This window comes from Vitis vinifera, chromosome 3, assembly GCF_030704535.1.
Source record: "Vitis vinifera cultivar Pinot Noir 40024 chromosome 3, ASM3070453v1".
Taxonomy (NCBI): Eukaryota; Viridiplantae; Streptophyta; class Magnoliopsida; order Vitales; family Vitaceae; genus Vitis; species Vitis vinifera.
In genome coordinates, this window is record NC_081807.1 from 14,926,314 (window position 1) to 14,952,147 (window position 25,834).

A 25,834-nucleotide genomic window follows, 5' to 3' on the forward strand; every position below is an offset into this window, starting at 1 on the left:
CTAATAATTTTAAATAATAATTTAGAATTCAAAAAATAAGCTAATTAATATCAAAAAATTGCGGACCAAATTAAACTAGTCCAAAATTACTAGACTTAATACTAGAATTCATAGTAGTTTGGTTTGGAAAAATTTTGATATTAATTGGCTTGAATTTTAGTTTTAAATTATTTTTATAAATTATTAGGCTAATTAATAAATTCAAACATTAAGCTTATATGGAATTTGTTTGCCCAGTAAAACTAGACGAAAAAAAAAATTGTAAACAAGAAACTAACATAGCTATTTTTAATGGAAAATTTGGATCCATTTTTTACTATCAACTTATTTTTGAAAATTTGTAGAATTGCTAACAAATATAATCCATATTTTATTTTGAAAATTTTTTACTGATCAAAAAATTTAGAAAAAATAGCAATTTATTGACGGATCGATTACAATGAGCATTCAATGGTCAAGGTATTACATTCCTACCCATGGGATAGGCTTAGATAGGTTGTATATGAAATGGAGTTAAAATAGATCATAAGTACTTTCTCAAAATAGTGATCATTACGAAGTTTGTTCTCTCATTTTATTTTCCAGTGAAACAAACAACTCCAAGGATTATAAGAAACGAAAAAGTGCTTAAATTCATTAAATTCCGAGTTTTAATAAAATTGCTATATATTTATTATTTAAATAAAATATTTTTTTCAACTAATGAAACACCAAATATTCAATCCATCTAATCAAATACTTGATCAAAGGACTATTAGATGACTCCTTAAATGTCAACATACAAGTCCAGATTTTTTAAGAAAATGGTATTAAAAAAGCTTGAGAGTTTGTTAACAAATTTAAAAAAAAAAATCATATTTAAAAGAACCTTTCAAAGAACTAGTTGAGAAAAGAAAATATTTTGTTTTATAATTGAGAAAAAAATAATAATTAAGGGTTTGTTTGTTCGTGTTATTTAAAAATAGTTTTTTATTTTTAAAAATAAAACCTATTTTAAAAAATTTTAACACTATTGGATTGTTATTCTTTGAAAACAATTTTTAAAAAACAAAGTAAGATAAAAAAAATAATTTTTAGAAAACAAATGAGAGTTGTTTTCGCTGATTTTTAAAAACAAGTTTAAGAAAACATGACTAAACGGTTTTTAAATTTTCTTTTTAAGGTTAGAATTTGTGTTGAAAGGATTCTATGAATCTTTGAAGTAAAACAAGTAATTAAGCTGACTTTGAAGGCAAAATAAATTATTAGGATGATTTTTCCATATTTTTAGACAAATGATTATAAGGATGAATTTTATAGATGAAGCGACTGTCTGCATATGATGAGATTTTCATTTCCAAAGTATACTTAGTACCGGTGAACTTAAAACCTTTGTCCCTTCCCTATTATTTATATATTTATATATTTTATACCAAAATGCACCATGGCATAATTTTGCTGGAAAGGAAAAGTATGGGTAGATCAGACTTGACATTGAAGAACCGATATATGTCTCTCGACTTTGATTCAATTCCTTTCTGCCTTGGGAATATTGTGGGAAATATGACACTCATGCAGCTTGGCTGTGGTACAAAAATGCAGGTTTGGGATAGAAATAATGAACTCTTTAAAGTAAACAACAGCTAGTCATACAATATATTGAGACATAGATTCGGAACAAAGAACTATATTTTTATTAACTAACACACTTAAAAGCATCAGTAGCATGTTCCAATTTCAACCAAAAAAAAAAAGTATAAGAGTAACAATAACCTGTGAATGCGCACACTACAGCTTAGTCTGTAATGGAGGAATAGAGACCTCTACTCTCAAGTCACCTCCCCATATAAATAGATAAGTATATAAATAAACGAAGTAGCCATCAGAATAAGTACTGATACGGAAACTCGGTGGCTAGAGGGTTCGTCAGGCTTTTTCATCGTTATCCGGGGCATCAGCGACGGGGGCCGGGAAGTGATAGTGGATGTACATTGTGAGAGCTACGTAGCCGCCTACGTGGCCCAGGAGTACTGTGATTAAGACTCCAAGGTTGAAGGTGATGACACAGAGGAGGACCAAGAAGTTGATGAAAGTACGAAAGCAATGGAGGGCGGCGTGCTGGATGAGACTCTTAGGAACCATCTTGGGGGAGGTCATGGGAGTCATTGCATACATCTGGGCGCACATCGACAGCATGAACACGAGGACTAGGGCCATGTAGAAATGGAAGTGGCCATGACCAGAAGGCCATCCAGCGAACAGGATGTCCACATCCGCACCAAACCAGAACCCTCCGTGCTGGGCCATGTTTTTGTTTTTGTTTTTCTTTTTTTCAAGTGATAAAACGAGATAAAAGAGTAATGGCCGTGGTGGCGCCTACAGATATAGATTGTAGGATGCACTTGCTGAGGTTCTGAGGTTTCTGCTCTCCCTATATATATACACCCAAAAGAGAGCGAGAATGAAGAAGTAGCCCATTACCCAAATGACATGACAACCAATATTGTGTTGCACCTCGGGAGACGGAGACGGGGCTTCACACAACGTGACAAAACTTCACTCAGCCCCCTCAACTTTTTCAAGATTAGGAAAGAAAGTTAAAAAAATAATAAGACCTTTAATTTTGAATGGCATAATGATATCACTAATTAAATAATTTGTCATCGAGAAGAAGGTGAGATTGAAAATGCATTTAATAATTTGATCATTTATTCAGGAAGAGAATTTGGCTACAAGGATGGATAATTTGGGGTGGAAGAATCAGACCGTGACTGTTGGTTTAACACTCACGTCCTATTCTTGGAACTTTCCTGAAACTCTTGGGGCGTATTCCTGGAAATTTCCTTAAATCATTTGGACTGTTTTAATTGAATAAACTGCCAGAAATTATTATTACTTCTTATTGTTGGATTGTTGGAATGGAAGAGAAACTTGATGTATGATTATTTGGTTTATGCTTGGTGCGGTATGGCTTGGGTCAAGTAGGAAACTGGCTTTGCTCTTGTATATCGTGCAATGGGTAGGTGCACGCCACAGATTTCTGTCTCCTTTTACTCCATGATTTGGACACTTCACCGTTTATTTCACTCTAGCGCTATTTCCGTAGTCGCTTTACACGGCAATCATGCCCACTTCTACTTTTCTTTCATTGTGATTTGTGACAACAAAAAGAATAATATCTATCCATCCCTTTTTATTAAGGTTATCTTTTGGTTACCGAGTAAAATGGCATGAAAAGAAAATAAAGGAGAAAGGTAATATATAAATTTTTTAATTATTTTAATTATATTTGACTTTTTTTATTTTTTATAACAAATCCAAACACGAGAAAATCATTTTTCCTAAAAAAAATTTTCCTAATATTTTCTAAAAATCAAACATAGTCTAACTGTTCTGAATAATTAATAACATTAATTTAGAGGAATGCAAGCATTTGGAGCACATATGATGTAGTCTATAATTCATTATCTATATTTGTTAATTAAATTAATTGAATCCATTTAAAGTTTTAAAATTTTCAACTCTAAGAATGCGTTTGATAGTGATTTTAAGAAGTATTTCCAATATTTTTAATACTTGAAAAATAAAACTTTTCAACTATTAGAAATGGCAGAAGCACTTTTTAAAATCACTATTAAACGCATTCTTAATTAAAGAAGCACGTGTTCTTTGGAATCAAGTTTAAGGGCTTGTTTGGTGGTTGTTTTTTAAAAACTGTTTCAAGAAAAAAAAAATTGTGTTTGGAAACTGAATTCTGGAAACAGATTTTGTTCTCCAAAAAAAAAAAAAACAAATGTTTGGTTGAGTTAATAAAAAAAAATAGAACAAGCAAAACAAAAAAATATGTTAAGAAGTTGTATTTTTTCAATTAATAAAGTATTTTTTTCAATTAACTTGACGTTATAAATATATAAATAATTTTTATATTCACACTTCATTTAAATTATAAAAAAAATTTCATTTTGAAATTTTACACCAGTTATAATTTTCTTAAACAAAAGATCACTTTTTGTAACTATGTGTAACTATATTAATTTCAATAATATTATATTTGTACATATGGTAAACTCCATATAGGCATAAATTTGGCATCCTAATTAATAAATTTGGCAGAATGCAACTAGTCTTTATGGGTAGCAATCTCTAGTTTTTTTTCCTAACCATTTCAATTTTACTCTCTAGTTTCGATTAGTTTTTTTTTTTTTCCTTAAGTTACAAACAAAAAAACACATGAGAGTATTTTTGGGATGCAATCTCTAGGAACTGGAAACACCAGCTTCATTCAGCTCATGCATTGTAATGTCATCATTGATATAGATTAGCAGTCTTATAATTTGAATCATAAACATCTTTATCCAATGGTACAAGTAAGTTATTTCCTTGATTTTGTAATCAATCAGAACAAACAGAGTTTAACCCGTCAATATGAAAGTCTTATAACTATTTGCTCAATTATTACAACACTGACTGCAACATTTACAAATTTCTTATCCAAAAGAATGCACTAAACAAAATAACAATTCAAACATAATTTGATTGTTCAACAATTCATAGGGCACCCCATCAAAATCACCTTTAACTCTAATTTAAATTGTTATGTGACAAAGTTTTAACCTCAGAGAAGAAGTTGAAGGAGGAAAAGGCATTACAAAATATAAATTACTAAATTAAAAATATATGAAAATTCAAAAAACCAATAAATATTCAATAAACAAGAAAGTGGACATAGGATTTCAAAATGCATAAAATCAATCCAAAATTATCAAACAAACAACGAAATAAACAAAAATCAGAAAATTCCTCCATTTTCACTTAACCAAAATAAAGGTCCAACAGCATCCTCACTCCGCCCTATCAGTGAAACAAAAATTTTCAAACTTGCAAACAGAGAGCAAGGAAGAATACTCTATTTCGTTCCCTTGAACAAAACAACCCAAGAAAAATCCTACTCTTATCAAATTCTTTTCCTTCTCTTTTCTCAGTTTTCTCAGCATCCAAATGGAAAAAACAAAAAACTCCTGATTGAATAAATAAATAAAAAAAACTCAAATCCCATTTGAATAACAAAACTGAGAAATGATTCCCATAATCCCATTTCAAACAAAAAAAAAATCAGATTTCAAAAAAAGAAAAAAAAGAAAAAAAAAAAAAAAGGGTTTCATTTTGGAGAAGAAACCACAGGTAAGGAAATGTGAGAATAGGGAGAAGAAAACATGGATAACAGTTGTTCTCTGATACCTTTTTTTTCTTTAAACAGTCAAAAAATAAGGAAAACAACATTTTTTTTCTCTAAAAAGATTCATTTTGAGAACACAAGGAGCAATAAAAACAAAAACTACTCCCTTTATCAAACATGTTTTTTGTGTTTTTTATTTTCAAGAACAAAAAATAGTTCTTGAAAACAACAATCAAACAAGCCTTAAGCCACTTCAATAAATGAATTTTATCCTTTTTGTTTTCAGCATATGATATAAATACAATAACCGTGAGTAATAATTGTGGACCCCGCACTTTTCACGTGCGTTCCCACTCGACGACTTGACTTGCTTTTTATTTATTTTGTGAAAATTTGATTTTTTTTTTTTTTTAAAAAAAAAAAGACTTGGAGTTGCCACTTATTTTTGTTTTATTTTTTGAAGAGAAAAAAAAAATAAGAAAGAAAAACCCTAAGTGTGAGTCCTAAAGGAAAAACAGGTCTGTGAAAAACCGAATCTAGGTCCGAGGGTCAGGTTACTTCCTCTAAGCCCTATAATAAGGTCTCTACTAAATAAGGTAAAGCAAGTGTGACAAGTGATAAGAAAAGTAATGGATACCAATGAAATGATTAAATAATAAAATGAATCATGCATAAGAATAAGCAAAGTGGGAGTAAGATCGTACCTTATCAGCAAGTAATAGTGTGATATCATGGAAATAAGGTTAGCTCAAGTACAAAATTATTGCATGTATATCAAATAGCAAACCAAAGATCAAGTAATATCCATTAAACATGACAATCGGCGGTCAAAAAAGAAAAACTCATATATAGGGCCCCCACCAAAGCCTAATTGATCTTACATGAATTAATCCCACAAATTTCATTGTCTTGGAATCATAAAAATTATCTTCATGCTTATTAAAAATCAAGGAAAACGGAAAATTATTTTAAAATCAAAGAAAATTTGTGAAAGTGCTCAATTGAAAGGAAAGTAGCAAGTTTATTAAAAACGAGATAAAATCCTAATAAAGAATGAAAAGTTGTAGGATTAATGAAAACTGGAGTGGACTTAAAATTATTTGAAAGAAAACTAAAACTTTGAAAATTGAAATTTTGAAGATTGGAATTTTCGGAAATTAGATTTGAAAGAAATTGGAAATTTGGAAATGGAAGTTTTGAAAATTGGAATTTTGGAAAATTATTTGAAGATTAAAGTTTTGAAATTTGGAAATTTGGAAAATTATTTGAAAATGGAAGTTTTGAAAATTAAATAAATAAAAAAACTAGAATTTTGAAGATTTATTTGAAGATGGAATTTTTAAAAATAAATAAATAAAATAATAACAAAAATAATAATGAATAAATAAATGTGAAAAATGGAATTTTGAAAATTGGAAATTAAATTTGGAAATCGGAATTTTGGAGAATTATTTAGAGATAGAATTTTTTTTAAATAAATAAATGGAATAATAATAATAACGAATAAATAAATAAAATAATAGTAATAACGAAAATACTAATGATTAAATAAATAAATATGAAAATTGGAATTTTGGAAATTGGAAATTAAATTTGAAAATTGGAATTTTGAAGAATTATTTAAAGATGGAATTTTAAAAATAAATAAAATAATAATAATAACAAAAATAATAATAATTAAAGGAATAAATGTGAAAATTGGAATTTTGGAAATTGAAAATTAAATTTGGAAATCGGAATTTTGAATAATTATTTAAAGATGGAATTTTAAAAATAAATAAATAAATAAATATAATCTAACGAAAATAATAATGATTAAATAAATAAATGTGAAAATTGGAATTTTGGAAATTGGAAATTAAATTTGGAAATCAGAATTTTAAAGAATTACTTAAAAATGGAATTTTAAAAAATAAATAAATAAATAAAATAATGATTAAATAAATAAATGTGAAAAATGGAATTTTTGAAATTGAAAATTAAATTTGGAAATCGGAATTTTGGAGAATTATTTAGAGATAGAATTTTTAAAATAAATAAATAAATAAATGGAATAATAATAATAATAACGAAAATAATAATGATTAAATAAATAAATGTGAAAATTGAAATTTTGGAAATGGGAATCTTGAAAAAATATTTGAAAATGGAACTTTTGAAAATTGAATTCGAAAATAATTAAGGTTTAGAAAATTAAACTAAAAAAAAGGAGTTTTAAAAACTTAAAGTAAAAAATTGGAGTTTTGGGAATTTATTTGAAAGTGGAAGTTTGGAAAGCTAAAGTTTTGAAAATTAAACTGAAAAAAAAAAAATAGTTTTGAAGTTAAACTTAAAAAATTGGAGTTTTGGGAATTTAATAAAATATCAAGAAACAAAAAGATGATAAGTGGCTATGCAAAGTTGGATCACTTAGGGGTGGGCCTAAGGTGGAGAGAAGCTTTTAAATAAAATTCATGGGCCTTGAGCATCATGGCAACCCAAAACAAACAAAAAGAAAAGAATTGCAACCTATACAACATGCCTACAAGCATGCAATTTACATATGTGGCTCCACCATTAGTATCCTATATCCTATTGGACTCTTGATTCAACTGTAGTGCAGTGGAAGACAATTACTCTATGAATGATGGATAACAGGTGGCCTTCAAACTTTTCATCAAACCCCATGATCCAAGTGCCATAGCAGGTGTTGCACAGATTCCAGCATAGAGCTACCCATCAGCAGCATGCTTCTTTACCACGCTTTCCAGAACACCACGATTTCTGAGAGCGGCATCACCTGGCATTCTTCCTAGCAGTGAAACAAGATCGAAACCAGTTCAAAGGCACAACATTGGGTTCGGAGAAGAAACGGAGGTCGGGGCTTGATGATGGATCCAATGGATATGAAGGATGGAAACATGAAAGTGGCCATGCTTGTTGAACTCCATGAACGTGGGAAGAAGATGGAAATGAACCTAAAACGAGCTAGGTGGTGGGTTTGGGAAGGTGATGAGCTGAATGCATCGTGATGATTTGGTTTGATGGATATGAATTATGGAAACCAGTGGGTATGAAAGGTGTGGGTTATAGTGGTGGAATGGTGATGGGTACAGTTTAATGTGGTCGTGCATGGCCATGCGAAGGAGAGGGAGATGCTGGCTTCATTAGCATTCATGATACCCAACACTCCAAACACATCAAAAAAAAAAAAAAAAAAAAAAAGTAGGAATAAAAACAAAGACAGGAATTAGAGTGAACACTGAGAGTAGAGTAAATAGAAGAACATGCGACCCATAAATGTGTAGGGCCCTATTTCAAGTGACGTCCATGGGCTCAAAATAGGTGAGATTAACAAAGAAAATAAGCACGAGTCTCACATGTCAAGTTCAGAAACAAATTCATGCGTCAATCTTGTACGGGGAAAGGAAAAGAAAACCCAAAAACAGAGCATGCACACAGAAGATTGGGTTCAACAAAAACAAACAAATAGCTCTTCTATCCACACTAAAACAGAAAATTGATGCTCGGAAAGATAGCTGAAAATGAGAATAAAGCAGTGTAAAAATGAGAAAACAAGAAGCTATAGTAGTCATAACTGAAAACATGTTTACTTTATATTGTAAAACATGTTAGTCGGCTGGTGGTAGAGTGGTATTGTAAGATTATAATTTTTTACATATAATGATATTAAAAACATTATAAAATAAAATGAAAATTTTATTTTATACATATAATGATATTAAAAACATTACAAAAAAAAATTATGATTATAATTTTTATATTTTTGGTAAAATAAAATGAAATTTTTTTATTTAATTATAAAATAATTATAATTAATTTATTCTCTAAAATATTCTTTTAAGATTTTGTTTATATGTTGACTTTTAATATATATATGTTTAGAACAATATAATTAAGAAAGGGCAAACCTGCCCTAGTGGTAGGCTATGCCTTTTGTTTGGGGTCTGGATCCCCTTATCTGTTGCAAAAAATTGAAGGCATGAGCAGGGGCGCACTTTGACTGGAGCTGGAGCAGGGAGCAGGGAGCGCTTTGACCGGAGCTGTAGCAGGGGCGCGCTTTGACGGCCGGAGGACGAATTTGGGCGATTTTTCGCAGAAATTTGTCGGTTTTTTCTGATAAATCGCCTCTCCGACGTATCAACCCTCCGTTACAATACCTTCAAGTAATGAAGTTGAAAATGATAAGTCCTTGCATTGAAAATGATACTAAATTTATTGGAGAGATAATTGATAAAAATATCACAATTTTTAAAAGAATAATACCATCTTAATATTGCATCAAGTTGGAAAGCAATTTATGTTGGTGTTAGATTTATTTATTGCATATTACATATTGTAAGGTTTCAAGTTCCTTTAGAAATATAAACCAGAATGAAGAGTTAAAAATTTTGAAACATTAAATATATAGTTAAAGCTATGTTTAGATAGTTGAAATCCCTAAAAAGTAAATAAATAAAATAAAAATAAAAACAATTAAAGAAGTTCAAATTTTCTTTGATTATCTTAAAAATATGAAGGAAAAAAAATTAAATATAATAAAAATTATTTAGAGTTTTATATACTTTTTAATATTTATTCTTCATAGAAAAGAAACACAAATAAATTTTTGTGAGTTTTTTTGAAAAACATTAAACTTAGTTTTTTTTTTCTCTTGATTTTTCATTCCTTCCATAATTTTCCTTTTTGATCTTTGCCACTTTCTCCAAACGTTCCAAGGTCTAAATTTTATTCATGTTTCCTCTTCTTTTTAATTAAAAAGTTCTAAATTTTCCAATTCAAATTTCAAGAAAGGGTAATAAAACCTTAAAATTAACATTACATCTTAAACGAATTTGATCAGTTTGGTAACCAACTCCAACCAAACCTTATACTAAGAAACATTCAACCATAACCCAACCAAATATAACCTTTAACATGAGGTAATTAGTTCAAACTCAACTCCAACTCATTTCTATAAATTAAAGTTGTTAGGCTTTAAATTGACTTCATTATATCCTTAGTTGAGTTGAGTTGCTTAGGTTGTATGATCATAACTAGGTTTGGTAAGATTGAGTTAAGGTGAACCTCTTCATAACTTTTTTTATATCATAATTTAAATAGTAAATAGGATAATATTTAAGCATAATAACAAATAAATAAATTAATAAATAAATAAATTTATGTATCTTTCTAACAAAAATAAAATAATGTAATTAAAAATTAATATTTTTCTTTAAAAACTAAAAAAACACAAAATAAATATTATTATATAAATTAAATTAAATTAAAAATACTATAAAAATATAAAATTTGGGTTTAGGTTAGCTTGGGTTTTGCAAACCTTAGCCTATGTCAATCTAAAATTTAGCTTAGCTATTAAAAAGAAAGGCACTAATGATTCATTTATACATATATGTGTGATGAGTGTTTGCTACTTGTAAAAAGTAGCAAACGTTTTTGCTAATTTTTTGTATAGAAATTAATAAAAAGAAAAAGAAATAAAATGTTTTCAAAAATATTAAATGCATAACTAAAGGTTTTTATTCTTTGTAATTTAGAGTTGTCTCATTCATATTTTAAGGTAAACTAATAGAACATGAAACTTCCTAGTAATTTATGCATCTACATTTTATCATCATTTTATCTTATATCATATCATAATGATTTGGAAAATCAATCTTATCATAGTTATATTTATTTTTTAGGTAAGAAAAATTTATTTATATGTTAGAAAATATTGAATAGATGTTATTTTTTAATGCTAATTAATAATTTTTATTTTAATCTTCAAAACATTAATGTATAAATTCTAGCAATTATGACACATTGGTCAATATCTTTTAATATTTTGAACATTAATACATAGATTTAACCTTAAAATGATGATTTAGAGTACATTTGTCAGTAATTCTAAAAAGCGTTTTTAACTTTTCTAATACTTGAAAGATTAAAATTTTCAAGCATTAAATATGTTAAAAACACTTCATAGAATCACTATCAAATGTACTCTTAAACTAAATAAAATTACTAAAATCCGAGTTTGATCGATTAAGAATGATATAAAAAAAGAAAAAAAGAAAAAAAAAAAAGAAAACCATTTTTATCACATGATTACTTTTCATTAACTTATCACTTTTCGATATGGAATCGAAAAACTCATTTTAATACCATAAAATGATCAGAAAAATAATGATGGTACTACGATTTTAATCGCGTCTCTCTTCAAACGATGGATTAATATAGATTGACAATATACTCTTTTCTACATAAAAATAGAAAGAGTAACTTTCACATATGCTTCTCCAAGTTTATTTCTTATTTCTAATCATGCATAAACAATAAGAAGTGCAAAAATATATAAATTTCTAAATTTGTAGTATTTTAGTTTTGTCATATTTTCCATACTAAACCCAATAAGAAATTTTAGATTGTTACTATTTCTTTTTCTTTTTGTTGGGATTTTCCATGATCCAAACGAAGTCTTATAGAACCAATTAAGTCTGCCTTCAATTACAAGGATAAGAAACTTGAAGAGAACATGTGTATAATTAAGTTGAAGGACTCGTACCATTAAACTCCAAGAGTCAGAGACTGAAGAACTTCTTTTCCTTCAAGCTTTCAACAGTGTCATTGAAGCTCACCTCCACAGGAATGAAGTTGATGCCCAAGCTTCTTGCTCTCTCCTGGGACACCTGGTAGGTTGGCTCGAAAGGCTTGTCATCTGCACATCTGCAATACATGAAACACAAATGTAGATATTCTCTAGAATCACTCGTGAAACTGCCAATAGGGAAAAAAATAAAAAATATAGAAAACAGGTTCATTAGTTTATTTTGGTATCTTCGAAGTTCTTAGAGCAGTGTAAACTTAAAAGGTACCCCCTTTTGAGACCTTCATTTACTGTAGCTTCATCCAGAAAACATAGTGCAAGGATGCCAATATACCAAAAATAATTTTCCAGACTTAATCCATCAATAAGCAAATTTTCAATAGCCTGGATAACCCAAGTTCAGCACCAGCTCGATTTATTCTGATTGGGTTGAGTTGGATCAGTTTTCAGGTAGACCAACTTATTCTTCAGTTCAAGCTTTCCTCCATCGGGCCCAAGCTCACAAAGTTGCATCCTTACCCCTTAACTTGGGCAAACCTATCCTTGATTGGAACCAAAAAAAGTGGAGCTAAAGTAGTCCAATAATGAAGTGCCATAATTATGTGCAGCCAAATACTAGTAGTAATAATAGGATTACAAAAAATTTGGCTTAACCAAATCAGTTCGGGATTTTTGAAAAGTCAACATTGTCCATTTTTTGTAGACATGGGGACCGGGATAAGAAGTAACAAATCATCCTCAAATTCAGCTATCTCCTGTTGTATTACAAATTTCAAGCACAGAAAACAAATTCCCTCAGTGACATAACCATGTACAACAAGCATGACATTTTTCTGAAATGAAATTGACAGCTAATATGCTGATACCAACTACTAAGATGTTTAGCTACTTGGGAAATTGGAATAGAAAGAACTCACTTAAAATAATAATAATAAAAAAAAGAAGTTAATAATTGAAATAATAGCATGGCCTGACATATAATACTAAAATGTGGCAAGAGGCCTCATTTCTATTGATGACACTAACAAAATTTGATGGGATCTATTAAGGGCACTAGATACTACATGCACTACATTAGAAATTTGAAAGGGAAAAAGGGAATTTACTTGTCAGGAAGATTGGATGTGGGGTAGAGCTCATGTAAAATCTTCACAACCTCAGAACAATGTGTAACTCTGGAAACTAAACAATATCTTCCATTAGCTGAAGGAACCTCAAATGCTTGGATATGTGCATTGGCAACATCTCTAACATCAACCCATCTATAAGTTATATTAGGAAATGTTTGTGTACCTGCATCAAATAAGCCCAACCGCTTGAATCAGAAGCATTGATGCGCGAGGGTCATAAGGATGAGTTAAGAAGGAGAAGGATTACTTTTATTGGGCATTCAATTCAACATTCCATGTGCTTGATCCTAATTCCTACCCAATTTCTGAGCTAAAAAAATCCTCTGTTGAACTTTATGTAACTTTGGAGAGCAGAGACTCTAATTTTGAAGACTTGCTTACTCACACCTTTGCATATATCACTCTGTTTCTACATTTTCTTCCTCAAGGTGCTTTTTATTTGGTTTGAATTTTTTAGGGTGCTCTCCCTTCTTTGCATATAATCAAGGGATCCAAATTGCAACCCTTTTTTGGTATCTTTTTATTGGATCTTACTTTGCTTATAAGAATAAAAACAAATGCAAAAAGAGAAAGCAGAAACTAAAATTTTTTTTAGTGATATTGATGCACAATGACAAAACATAGGCATTGTACTAACTATTTGCTAAGCATTACCATTTATTAGTTTCAGAACAGGCTCCACACTTGTATTGAGAGTTGGCTGTAAGAGAGGACCAATCACCAGCCCTGGATTTATGGCAACAAGGTCAATCTTGTTCTCTTTTGCAAATTTCCAGGCAGCCTCCTCGGCCAAGGTCTTTGAAAGCATATACCAAAGCTGGTAGAATCAACATTTACTAAACAGATAAGAGAAACCATCTCAACAATTGTTCTTGATACATATCATATTTTCAAGCATATATATCTTTGTTTATTCTCTTTTTCTTTCCCTCACTTTTGAGCTTGGGATTCCAAATTGCAAACATAGGAATATAACCTATAAATTTTTTATTTATAGAAAGAATCAAGTTCAAAGTGCTTGCTAAGAAAGTCAAAGGCAACCATATTACCTTGACATATAACAATCAAAGAAAAGTGTGAAAAGGCCAAACTTGTATTTGGTTCAATGAAGAATATGTTGAAACAACTTCATTACAATGAAAAATGAATATAGAAATACTCTTTTTTTCATTCTCTTATGGCAAGAAGTAAGACTCAAAGATTCCAAGAACATGAACATGAGTATGCTCATGAAGAAATATTTGAAGATTGACAACCTGAAAGCTACTTTTGCATTGTAAAGGAAGAAAAAAGTTAAAGAGGAAAAAAATGGAAATAAAAAAATGATGGTTCACATGTTTTATGAACAATACCCTATCCATTCCAAGTTCCAGGTTCTACGCTCAAGCTCAAATACATGCTAAAATCTTGAGGACATGAATTATATTATATCATCTTCCTAGTAACCTTATCCTTTAACTGCTAAATTTTTTGCATGCAAAAGTTGAAAAAAGGAAAACTTGCAAAGGAGACAACACCCAAAGAAAAGAGCAAAAACACACACCTTCAGTTTCTCACAAACTGCAGGATCAGAAAACCAAGTTTCATCAACTACCACATCAGGAGTTAAAGTTTGTCCAGTGAAAGCAACAGCTGCCATAGAAGATGTTACGACAACTCTTCTGATAGATGGAACTTTTGCACATGATCTGAGAACATTGAGGGTTCCCTTCACTGCAGGGTCAATTAATTCCACCTGAGATATGAAACACAGTTGAAAGGAGCCCTTATAGAAAGTTCTGAGAATGCAACTGATAAAAGAACTTATAATGCTATAGGATAGTGGATGAAATTCAATCATGATATTAAAAGGAAAAATCTCAGCCAACAACAAATTTATTAATATATTCACGACTACTCTTCAATTGTTGTTTGGAAAACAAGCTGCCACCAAAAGGATCTTGAAAGATTACGTGCCACTGGTGGTCTGCAATGAACACATTAGGAGAAAATGGAGTAGCAATTGGAAATATTTGAGCCAAAACACTCCCCCTACACATGGAGTGCTATGCAATTGTTTACTTTGAAGTTGGAAAAAATATTTGGTCCAATGAAAAGTTACCTCTATTTTGATCATGGAGGTTTAGACCACAGAAAAAACCAACACAAGCTAGCTACATGGCAAATAAAGTGGTTGTACAAACTAAAAGAGTATAACTTCATGGAGATTTTATATTAGAGCAACTGAACAACACAAGCTAAATCCTTGACACAAAAAATGCACTCACAAATTACAAAAGTACAACATCAATAATTATTCAGCATAAGGTGGGAATTTTAGGATTAAGTGGCTGATCCTTTAAGTCAGAAAACCATCTTCTTCACTACTTTTGAGGCAGAAGTCCAACAATTTGAACCTTTGAAAGATCTGAACTGACAGACTTAGAAGGTCCCAGGGATAGTTAATTGTGCTTGAAAGGTTTCTGCTGGAAGTCAGCAAGCTGACAATTCCTGACACTTTTGCAGTGTGGGCCTAAAAAACTCCCTGAGTGAGATAAATCATATAGCCAAGCGCATGCTTACTGAATGGACCTTTAGATTTTGCTACCTCTGCCAGGAAGAGGTCCTATCCCTTCATTTGAAGCCAAGATGTAGATTTAATTTCGATAATAATTTACAATTGTGTAGAATAATTTTGTGTAATAGAAAAACATTGTATGGTAGTCACATGGTCAATTTATTTTTCAAAGCAAGTGTATAATCACACAATGTTCATAGGACTATTAGCTATAGATTGAGGTTCAAGGTTTGATAGTCAGTTTTGGGTGGATTTCTAGATGAAGATAATAATTTGGTTGCAACTTTATGGTCCCATAACTGCCAAATGGATGGTTAAACAAAAAGCCAATAACAAAAGCTTGGATAACATATTTACAATAAAGCGAAAGAAGTGATGTAGGACGAACCTGTGGATTAGAGACAGTGTGATAAAATGGAGATGCTGTGTGGAAAACACCTTCACATCCATCAACCATAGAATCAAAAGCTCCTTCTTCCAGTAAGTTGGCTTTAAATAAATGAAGCCTCTCTTTAGCTCCATCAAGTGCGAGTAAGTGTTCTGTCTTCGTTGGATCATCTGTGGCGTTGATCAATAGAACAAATAAATTGTACAGAAAATCAATGAGAAAAAGGGCCTGTTGATCATGAAGAAAGCTTAATGGTACATGTTTCCAAGAAATAAAATTGAATTGCATGACATTCTGAGTCCATCCAAAACAAGATACATACAGCTTGCTGAATTTATTGGTAAGACAATAACATAGACGGTGTTCCTCTGCCTAAGCCATTTCATGACATGTAGAATGTTACTTCTTGTTTCCAAAACATGAATCCAAATGCAGGACTGTCAAACAAACAGAACAAACCTCAAAGGAGTATCACACCGACAGATTTTGGTGTTTTGTTCATGAAAGATGGTGTTGCTATAGAAATTATGCAATATCAGTCTTAGTAAAAGTTTTCACCAGATAGCATATTTGGGCAGTTTCAAAAACATGGCACATTGACCATTGGAAAGCTTGTAGAAAATGCTGTCTAAGGAACCTATGTTGCTTTTGCTAAGATAAGATGCAAAAGTGATGATTACCCCTACCTAAAAAATGGGAAATTCCTTATATTTTAATCATATGATTACAGATATATGATGATCATATTGAACTTCAAAATAAAATCCTTATATCTTTCTACACAACTTTGTTGACCAAATTATCCTTCTAAGATTTGGTAATAAAATATATTTGAGAATATATCCTCTATCACTTGGGCATAAAATCAAACTCATTTCTTAAAGTAATGAGTGATTCCACAAATATACCCATATAGTATTTATGGCTTTAATGGATAATGCGTGCCAAAGGCAGCATCAAAATCTTACCATATTTCTTAACTTCACATTTATGATTTATCCCAATCATTTCCACTCCCACTACTCATTTCATATCGTGTAACAATTGAGGGTTGAAAAAGGGAAAAGAATGTTACTTTATCAAACTTTTATTTAATTTATTTGTTTTTTATTATTGAATAGTTAATTTTTAATTTAGACCTTTATAATCGAGGAATTTTTCATAACCAAGTCCTTAGAACTCTCTATGAGGACCCAAATCTCGGGGTGCTGGTCTCTATTACTAAGAAATAAATCAAAAATAAAGATTGAAATATTGTGATTCATTCACATTTATTTTTATTCATATTCTTACTTATAAAGTGCATGCTAAATGGAAAAGAAAAGCATAGTGGAATGATAAAAGTGGTGTTGCAATTGGAAAATTAGACAAAAAAAGAAAAAAAAAATGGAGGTGGGAGGTGAGAAAAATACATGAATAAAGTAATAAAAAGAAGAGAAGTGAGAGCATGAATCTCTGATGTGAATGAAAGAGCATACATGGTAAGATTGATATGAGAGAAAGGGGGTGAGAAGCAATGAATTTGGGCTTAAAAGATCATAAGATGTCTTGAGTTGCTTGGTTTGATGTGGACAAAAGGTATACCATTTCTTTTTTAAGAAACTTCTGGACTTTCCCTTTTTTTTTTCTTTTTTTTTTGACCTTTTGATACATTGTCTGGTGATCAAACCCTAAAGCCACTCATCTGGTGTAAAGGGAAATCAAAGAAAATCCAACACCAATTGTTTTGGTAGCCCATCATCTACACTAACATGCACATGCGCCGCCTCACTTGACATTTTCCGCCTACAAAGTTTTGCCTTTTAATCCATTGTATTTTTAAGATGAAAACTTAATGTATACACATCCGTTATATAATATTTCAAAAAAGTTTAATAAAATTTTTTATAATTATTGATCTAGGATTATGATAGGATCGGATTTTTTTATAGAATTAATTAGATGAAAGGGGTGGAATGATCCCTCAATTTGCAAATCTAACTATTCATATGTTTTGACTTGAAAAATAACTCATTTTTGACATAAATGCTTTTACCATTTCAAATATGTACATGTGGGGTTTAAAAGCGAGAGTGATTTTTAGAAGAAAATAATAAGGACATTTTTGTCCAAATGAGATCAAAATAAGATGAAAGGTTAAATTTTAAAATTTGGGTCTTCAGTAACCCTTTTAATCAAATAATCATTTTTTATATGTGGTTCATAATTTCTAATTACCCTTTTAAGTTAAAAGGTCAAATTTTATTAATGAGAAGTTGAAGATGTAAGAGCATGTGCTAGCATTATTTTTGTGGTATTGATTTGGCATTTAAAGGTGGGAAATTCATGAAAGAATGCTGAAGCAAAGTTTGTGACTTATACACATGATTCCTAATCTCCCTTGCCCCATGAGAATATATCCTCTACAATTTAGCTGTGCATGATACAAATTCGAACTATTTATATAACAGAATGATGAAAGGACTTAATGCATGATAGACTATTCAATCTCTAAAAATTGAACCCAGCCATGATCAAGCTGGGCTAACTAACGGGTTCAAAAACCAAAATGAACCCAATCTCTCGTTCATAGTCATTATAAACCAGTATCAAAACTACTAGAATCGTAACATTGTCATGTTGTTGTGAGTCCCACATAAAAAAAATACGCCTTCAATGTCCATCCCTCAAGCATTCACCAAAAATTTAGCCAAATCACTAATTCACATGCATTTTCAATTTGGTCACTGCAATTAAATCCTAAAAATCATAAGAACAATAAATTGTTAACAGATCAAAATCAGGACTAATCAGTTAAATTTGAATCATGGGTTATTCATGATTTGGTCAAAAGACTTAAAACACAGAAAATGTCTCATTTACATCGCTTATCCTTTAGTTTCTTGGCATCAAAACATTATCCATTAAAATTGGGATCATACAGAGAAGTTTACAATAATAAAAGTAATTAACACTTGGGTTCTGTCTGTGATTAAAAATTTGAATCATGGGTTATTCATCATGTGGTCAAAAAACTCCAAGCACAGAAACCCCCTCCTTTACTTTGGCATTTCCTTCATATTCTTAGATCAAAATTGGAATTGCACTGCCAAAAATTGAAATTTGAACTAAATTAACAATAATAAATCCCTTTTTACCATGTTTGGATGCTGAAGTAGTGATAAAAAGAAAAGAAGCTAGATATTGAATCTTGGGTTACTCATTATTCCGGTTAAAAGACTCAAAACATGGAAACTAAACCCCTCTTTACCGCAATTTCCAAGGTTTTCTCGGCGGCCAAACACAGAGTATTTGATATAGATAGACAGAAATATGGGAATTGTAGGAAAGATTGGATACATACCTGGGTCGCGAACTGAAGCATTGACGGTGTAGCCGCGTTGGAGCAGGAGCTTGACCAGCCATGAAGCTATGTACCCAGAAGCCCCTGTAACGCACACCACTTTCTCAGCTCCACTCATTCTCGCTTTTCACTTTTGCCTCCTCTCTCTATCAGTGACCAAGAAGCATGAGAAGCGAAATAACAAAAATTTATCATATTGTATTGAATAATTTTTTTACATTTTTTATTTTCTCAATTTAACTCTTTTTAAAAACATGTATCAAAAATTGTTTGTTTCGGCTTTGTACGTAAACTAACCTTAGAGCTCATATTTAATTTTTGTCACTTCCTTATGTATATTTTTTTCATGTCGTAACAAATAGTCATTTAAGGGTTCTACTACTTGAAATAACATAATTCTCTTTAAATTAATATTCATTTATTAATAAATTAATAAATATTTATCTATCAATAAGTTAATAAATTATTTATTTATTGATAAGTCATAAGTCAATAACCTTTGTAAGATAATAATTTCTTTTAATCCTAAGAGTATTGAGCTATAATAACTTTTCGGTGTAGTGGAAACTTTTCCCTCTAGTTAATATGTAGAAATTGACGTTTTTTTTTAAGGATAAAAGTTAAGGGCATGTTTGGTAATTATTTTTAAAATAATTTAAAAAAAATATAAAATAAAAGTCGGTTTAGAAATTTAAAATATTTTTAATATATATTAAAAATAATTTTTATATATGTTATTTTATTTTTAATATTTTTATATATTTGTATAATTATTTTTTAAAATAACTCATAGAAAATAAGTTAAAACAATTAAAAAGTATTATTTGAGAACATTTTTTTTTTTTGAAAGCAGAAAACAAAAAATAGGTTTGTTTTTTTAATTTTTAATTTTAAAGAATTAAAACCGTTTTCGAAACAATTACCAAATAGGTGCTAAGAGATGACATTGTATCCATAGCCAACCTACGGGAGGAAGTAAAAAAGTCTGGGCATCAACTTAATTTATTTTATAATATTTTCATAGCTCATAAATAATAATTTAATTTGAAAATTCATTAAGTAATATTTAAATTAAAAAAATGAACCCGGCCTGAAGCCAGAGCCCAAAGCAAGGTTTGGGAAACTCAGTCCAGCCTGGCTTCGCCCAAATTCTCATCTTTGAAGTCCAAAATGCCCGCCTGAAGCCCGAAGCTTCGGGTTGGGCCGGGCGGGCAGGTGGAATGGAGACCCCCTGACCTGACCCTTGATATAAAATACAATAAATTTCTCCATAAATCAAATAAAACATAAATATTACAACAGTACTGGGAAGAGAGCGAGGGATGAGTGGGCAAGGCAAGGTGGTGTGCGTGGCTGGAGGTTCTGGCTACGTCGCCTCATGGCTGGTGAGGCTTCTGCTCCAACGCATCTACACCATCAAAGCCACAGTTCGAGACCCAAGTCAGTTCTCTTCCCAATTACAAAACTTCTCATTCCCAAACCCCAATTGCTATTTGTTGAGGAAATTTAATAATTTGCACGTGAGTTGTCCTAGTCTTTAGTGTGTTTGTTTACCTAGTCATAGGAGTTTGGTTTTAATGTGGGATAGTGTCTATTTTCATGTTGCTCACAGTTATGTATTAGCCTATTTACAGGCAATTTGTTTATCAATAAAATGTGCAAAAAGCAAGCATATCCTCTACTTACCATTGTTAGAGTGAAAAACGTTGTGTTTGTTGTTTGTTTATATCAGTGGCATCAGAGCAGGGTTGCGAGGAGAGTAAAAGTGAAATTAATGGCTTCCGAAAGTTTTGTACAGTTCGCCATTCCACGCTTTGATGGTCACTATGACCATTGGAGCATGCTAATGGAGAACTTCTTGAGGTCCAAAGAATATTGGACAGTTGTTGTTTCTGTAGTAGCAAAACCAACAGAAGATGTTGTCCTGACAGATGCACAAAAGACAGAGCTTGAAGAGCTAAAGTTAAAGGACCTTAAAGCAAAGAATTATATTTTCCAAGCTATTGATCGCTCAATCTTGGAAACCATTCTTTGTAAGGACATCGTCAAGCATATTTGGGATTCCATGAAGAAGAAGTACCAAGGTACAACAAGAGCTAAGAGGCGGCAGCTTCAAGCACTTCGTTCAGAGTTCGAAATGCTGCGAATGAAGTCAAGAGAATCAGTTACGGACTATTTTTCAAGAACAATGGCAATCGTTAACAAGATGCGGATCCATGGCGACAAGACAGAGGATGTTCTCATTGTTGAGAAGATTCTTCGATCTTTAACACTAAACTTTAATTTTATTGTCTGTTTTATAGAAGAAGCTAATGATGTTGGTTTATTGTCAATTGATGAATTACAAAGTTCTTTGTTGGTTCATGAGCAAAAAATTAACCAACAGGAAAAAGAAGAACAAACATTGAAGGCTTTATCAGAAAATCATTCTACACCCAATAGAGCTGATAAGAGGACGAGGAAGAGGCAGGGGTCGAGGTAGAGAAGGCAGAAATAACAATGATCGTGGGAACCAACAACAAAATCATTGTCATCAAGAGAGTCAATTTCAAGGAAGAGGCAGAAGACGTGGAGGCCAACATTCAACAACTTATAGATCAAAGTCAACAGACAAGTCCAATGTTGAATGTTATAGATGTCATAGGTATGACCATTATAAATCAGAATGTCAAACTGATTTGAATAAACAAAGTGGAGATCAAACTAACTTTGCAAAAAAGGAAGAAGAGGTGTCTCTTTTGATGGTATGTCACATGAAGGAAGAAACTCAACAAAACATGTGGTATTTAGATACTGGCTATAGCAACCACATGTGTGGAGAAAAGAAGGCATTCTCTGACTTGGATGAATCATTTTGCAACTCTGTTAAGTTTGGTGACAACTCTACAATTTCTGTTATGGGAAAAGGAAAGGTAACAATCCAAACCAAAGGAAATTCCACTCACACTATCGCCAATGTTTTTTTTGTTTTTTTTTTTGTGCCAGATTTAAAGACCAATTTGCTTAGTGTGGGTGAATTACAAGAAAAAGGATACGAGATTTTTATCAAATATGGAGTATGTCAGATTCAAGATGCAAAGTTGGGCTTAATTGCTCAAGTTAACATGACGGCGAATCGTATGCTCCCACTTTATCTCCACAACACTGCTCATTTGTGCTTCTTAGCAAAATTAAAAGATGAGGCATAGCTATGGCACTTTTGCTATGGGCATCTGAATTTTGGCGGATTGAAAACACTACAACAAAAGAACAGGGTGACAGGGCTTCCTCAAATTACAACTTCTTCTCAATTTTGTGAAGAATGTGTTGTTAGAAAACAACATCGTAATCAATTCCCATAAGGAAAATCTTGAAGAGCGAAGAAGGCGTTGGAGCTTGTTCATTATGACTTTTGTGGGCCAATAATACCACATTCTAATGGAGGTAAAAGATATATAATTACCTTCATTGATGATTATAGTCATAAGATATGGGTTTATTTTTTGCAAGAAAAATCTGAAGCCTTTGAAGCTTTTAAAAGCTATAAAGCACTTGTTGAGAAAGAAGTTGGCAACCCAATAAAAGTTCTTCGCACGGATCGCGGTGGAGAATATAACTCACATGAATTTGAAAATTTTTGTGAGAACCATGGAATCAAGAGACAACTTACAACAGCTTATACACCCCAACAGAATGGTGTATGCGAGAGGAAGAACCACACTATTATGAATATGGTGCGAAGCCTTTTGACAACAAGTGGCATTCCAAAAAGTTTCTGGCCTGAAGCAGTTAATTGGAGCATTCATATATTGAATAGAAGTCCCACACTTGCTATTCAAAATATGAAACCGGAGGAAGCATGAAGCGGAAGGAAACCTGTTGTAGATCATTTCCGGATTTTTGGGTGTATTGCCTATGCCCATATTCTAGATGAGAAGAGAAGGAAGCTAGATAACAAGGGAGAAAAATGCATTTTTCTTAGTGTTAGTGATAAGTCAAAAGCTTATAAACTATACAATCCTAGCACCATGAAAATTGTCATCAGCCGTGATGTGGTATTTGATGAAAAAGGTACCTGGTCATGGAAACAAAATGGTGTTAAAGAAAATATTCCAGTAGATTTTGATGATGATGAGAAAGGGCAGCAACCTATGGAGAATGAGCAAGAAGAGGAAGGCACTCAAAATGTTCTAATAGCTAATCAAAGCCCACTTGCAGCTGAGTCACAAAGGCCTCAACGTGTTCGAAGAAGACCAACATGGATGACTAATTATGAGGTAACTAGAGTTGATCAAGGTGATAACCCACTTACATATTTTGCTCTGTTTTTTTTATTGTGATCCTACCATTTTCGAAGTGTCTGTCAAAGAACTTAAATGGAGAAAGGCTATGGATGCTGAAATTACAGCCATTAAAAGAAATGATACATGGGAGCTATGTGATCTTCCAAAAGGGTAGAAGACAATTGGTGTAAAGTGGGTTTACAAGACAAAGTTGAAGGAGAATGGTGAGGTTGACAAGCACAAGGCACGCTTGGTAGCTAAGGGCTACAAACAGGAGTTTGGTGTTGATTATAAAGAAGTCTTTGCTCCGACTGCAAGACATGATACAATCAGATTGGTGATTGCAATGGCAGCTCAAAACTCATGGCTTATCTTCTAGTTGGACGTGAAATCAGCATTCCTCCATGGAGATTTGAAAGAAGAGGTATTTATCGATCAACCTCCTGGTTATGCAAAACTTGGCAATGAGCATAAAGTGTATAAGTTAAAGAAAGCTCTATATGGATTAAAACAAGCTCCACGGGCTTGGTATAATCATATAGAAACTTATTTTTTGATGGAAGGATTTCAAAAATGTCCTTATGAACATACACTTTTTATAAAGATTGAAGATGGAGGAAAAATGCTCATTGTTTTCTTATATGTAGATGATTTAATCTACACGGGAAACAATACAACCATGTTTGGAAGTTTTAAGAAATCCATGATGATTGAATTTGAGATGTCTAATCTTGGAATGATGCATTATTTTCTTGGCATTGAAGTGATGGAGTCTTCTACTTGAATTTTTATTTCTCAAAAGAAGTATGTGCGACAAATCTTGGACATGTTTTAGATGAAAGATTGTAATCCTGTAAATACTCCATCTGAGTTTGGTATGAATCTAAACAAAGATAATGGAGGAAATAAGGTTGATGACACTCTTTACAAACAAATAGTGGGGAGTTTATTGTATTTGACGACAACAAGACCTGATATAATGCATGTTGTAAGTGTGATTAGCAGATACATGGAATGTCATATAGAGATTCATCTCTTGGCTGCAAAAAGAATTTTTCGGTACTTGCAAGGTACTAAGGAGTTTGGGCTGTTCTACAAGAATGGAGAAAAATCAGATTTGTTTGGCTTTACAGATAGTGATTATGCAGGAGATCTAGATGATAAAAAAAAGCACATCTGGGTACATTTTCATGATGGGGACTGGAGCTGTTTCATGGTCATCAAAGAAGCAACCTATTGTCACATTATCATCCACTGAAGCTGAATTTGTTGCTGCAATAGCTTGTGCTTTTCAAGCTATTTGGTTAAAGAAAATCCTTAAAGAGCTGCATTTAATAAGGATGGACCTACTTAGATTTATTGTGACAATAGTTCAGCAATAAAGCTTTCAAAAAATCAAGTTTTACATGATCGAAGCAAACATATAGATGTAAAGTATCATTTCTTAAGGGATCTCACGAATGATGGAGTCATTAATCTTATCTATTGCAAAAGTGAAGATTAGATTGCTGATATTCTAACCAAGTCTCTCAAGTTTCCTACATTTCAGAAGTTCAGGAAGCTACTTGGTGTTTGTACTTCAAATATTTGAATTTGAGGGATGGAGCTTTAAAGTTTATCTCTTATTAAACTGGATGTTATGTCTAGAACATCAATTTAAGGGAGGGATTGTTGAGGAAATTTAATAATTTGCACGTGAGTTGTCCTAGTCTTTAGTGTGTTTGTTTACCCAGTCATAGGAGTTTATTTTTTAACGCGGGATAGGGCCTATTTTCATATTGCTTTCAGTTATGTATTAGCCTATTTACAAGCTATTTGTTTATCAATAAAATGTGCAAAAAGCATATCCTCTACTTACCATTGTTAGAGTGAAAAACATTGTGTTTGTTGTTTGTTTATATCACTATTACCCCCAATTTTCTTCTTTCTTTATTGTTTTGGTACTTTTCAATCATAATGTTGGTTTTATGCATGTGGTTGGGCGGTTATTTAGTAGTTTGAAGCTTAGATTGAGTGGTATTTTGATGGGTCTTTGTCCCTTTTCCTTTTTCCGAAGTTCAATCTATGATAGAAAGACAATATTCAATGCTTAGTTCTTTGTGTTGTCCTACTTTTCTTGGAATTGTACTCTCTATATGGTTCTACAGGACAAATTGATAAAGTTTATGCTGTTAAAAATGATTTGAGATACTTTCAGAATCAATTCATCTCAGATTCTTCTTGTGTTCCTTCTTAATTACTACTATTATTGTAAAATTTTTTGCATTTAATTAAAGGCTTCTTTGATCAAACGATGTTACAAGACACTGAGGAGGTCTCAAAAACAAAAGGAAAGAAAATGATTTTCCTTCAGCCATACCATATTGTTTTTGAACCAAAAACTCTAAATATAAGCCTTTGTTCTTTT

At 31.6% G+C, this 25,834-nt stretch overlaps 2 protein-coding genes and 1 pseudogene across 4 annotated transcripts; 1 reads left to right on the forward strand and 2 right to left on the reverse strand.

Annotated features, from left to right (window-relative positions):
• Positions 1–1,650: 1,650 nt before the first annotated feature.
• LOC100852758 (copper transporter 3) lies at positions 1,651–2,398 on the reverse strand. The gene has a single exon (XM_003631673.4). It carries the CDS (start codon positions 2,284–2,286, stop codon positions 1,906–1,908), a length of 381 nt encoding a protein of 126 aa, XP_003631721.1. The 5' UTR covers positions 2,287–2,398; the 3' UTR covers positions 1,651–1,905.
• Positions 2,399–8,408: 6,010 nt separating this feature from the next.
• LOC100265262 (phenylacetaldehyde reductase) lies at positions 8,409–19,336 on the reverse strand. 3 transcript variants are annotated; one of them, XM_010649811.3, is made up of 7 exons: positions 19,166–19,335; positions 15,823–15,992; positions 14,421–14,612; positions 13,532–13,694; positions 12,854–13,040; positions 11,706–11,866; positions 8,409–9,315 (listed from the first exon to the last, which is right to left on the reverse strand). In XM_010649811.3, exons 1-6 carry the CDS (start codon positions 19,281–19,283, stop codon positions 11,722–11,724), a joined length of 975 nt encoding a protein of 324 aa, XP_010648113.1. In that variant the 5' UTR covers positions 19,284–19,335; the 3' UTR covers positions 8,409–9,315; positions 11,706–11,721. The 3 variants fall into 3 exon arrangements, with proteins under 3 accessions (XP_010648113.1, XP_059592012.1, XP_059592013.1); XM_059736029.1 differs by lacking the exon at positions 8,409–9,315 and having other exon boundaries at positions 11,484–11,866; XM_059736030.1 differs by lacking the exons at positions 8,409–9,315; positions 11,706–11,866 and adding an exon at positions 12,322–12,502 and having other exon boundaries at positions 19,166–19,336.
• Positions 19,337–20,487: 1,151 nt separating this feature from the next.
• The window catches only part of LOC100241134 (uncharacterized), a 35,545-nt pseudogene continuing 30,198 nt past the window's right edge, over positions 20,488–25,834 (forward strand).

Coding starts and splice junctions, on each gene's coding strand:
- LOC100852758 (XM_003631673.4), bottom strand. CDS start 2,286: ATGGCCCAGCACGGAGGGTTCTGGTTTGGTGCGGATGTGGACATCCTG.
- LOC100265262 (XM_010649811.3), bottom strand. CDS start 19,283: ATGAGTGGAGCTGAGAAAGTGGTGTGCGTTACAGGGGCTTCTGGGTAC. Junction 14,613..15,822: donor ACACTGTCTCTAATCCACAG/GTTCGTCCTACA, acceptor TTCATATCTCAG/GTGGAATTAATTGACCCTGC. Junction 11,867..12,853: donor ACATCCAATCTTCCTGACAA/GTAAATTCCCTT, acceptor CATGTATTGCAG/ATGTGCAGATGACAAGCCTT.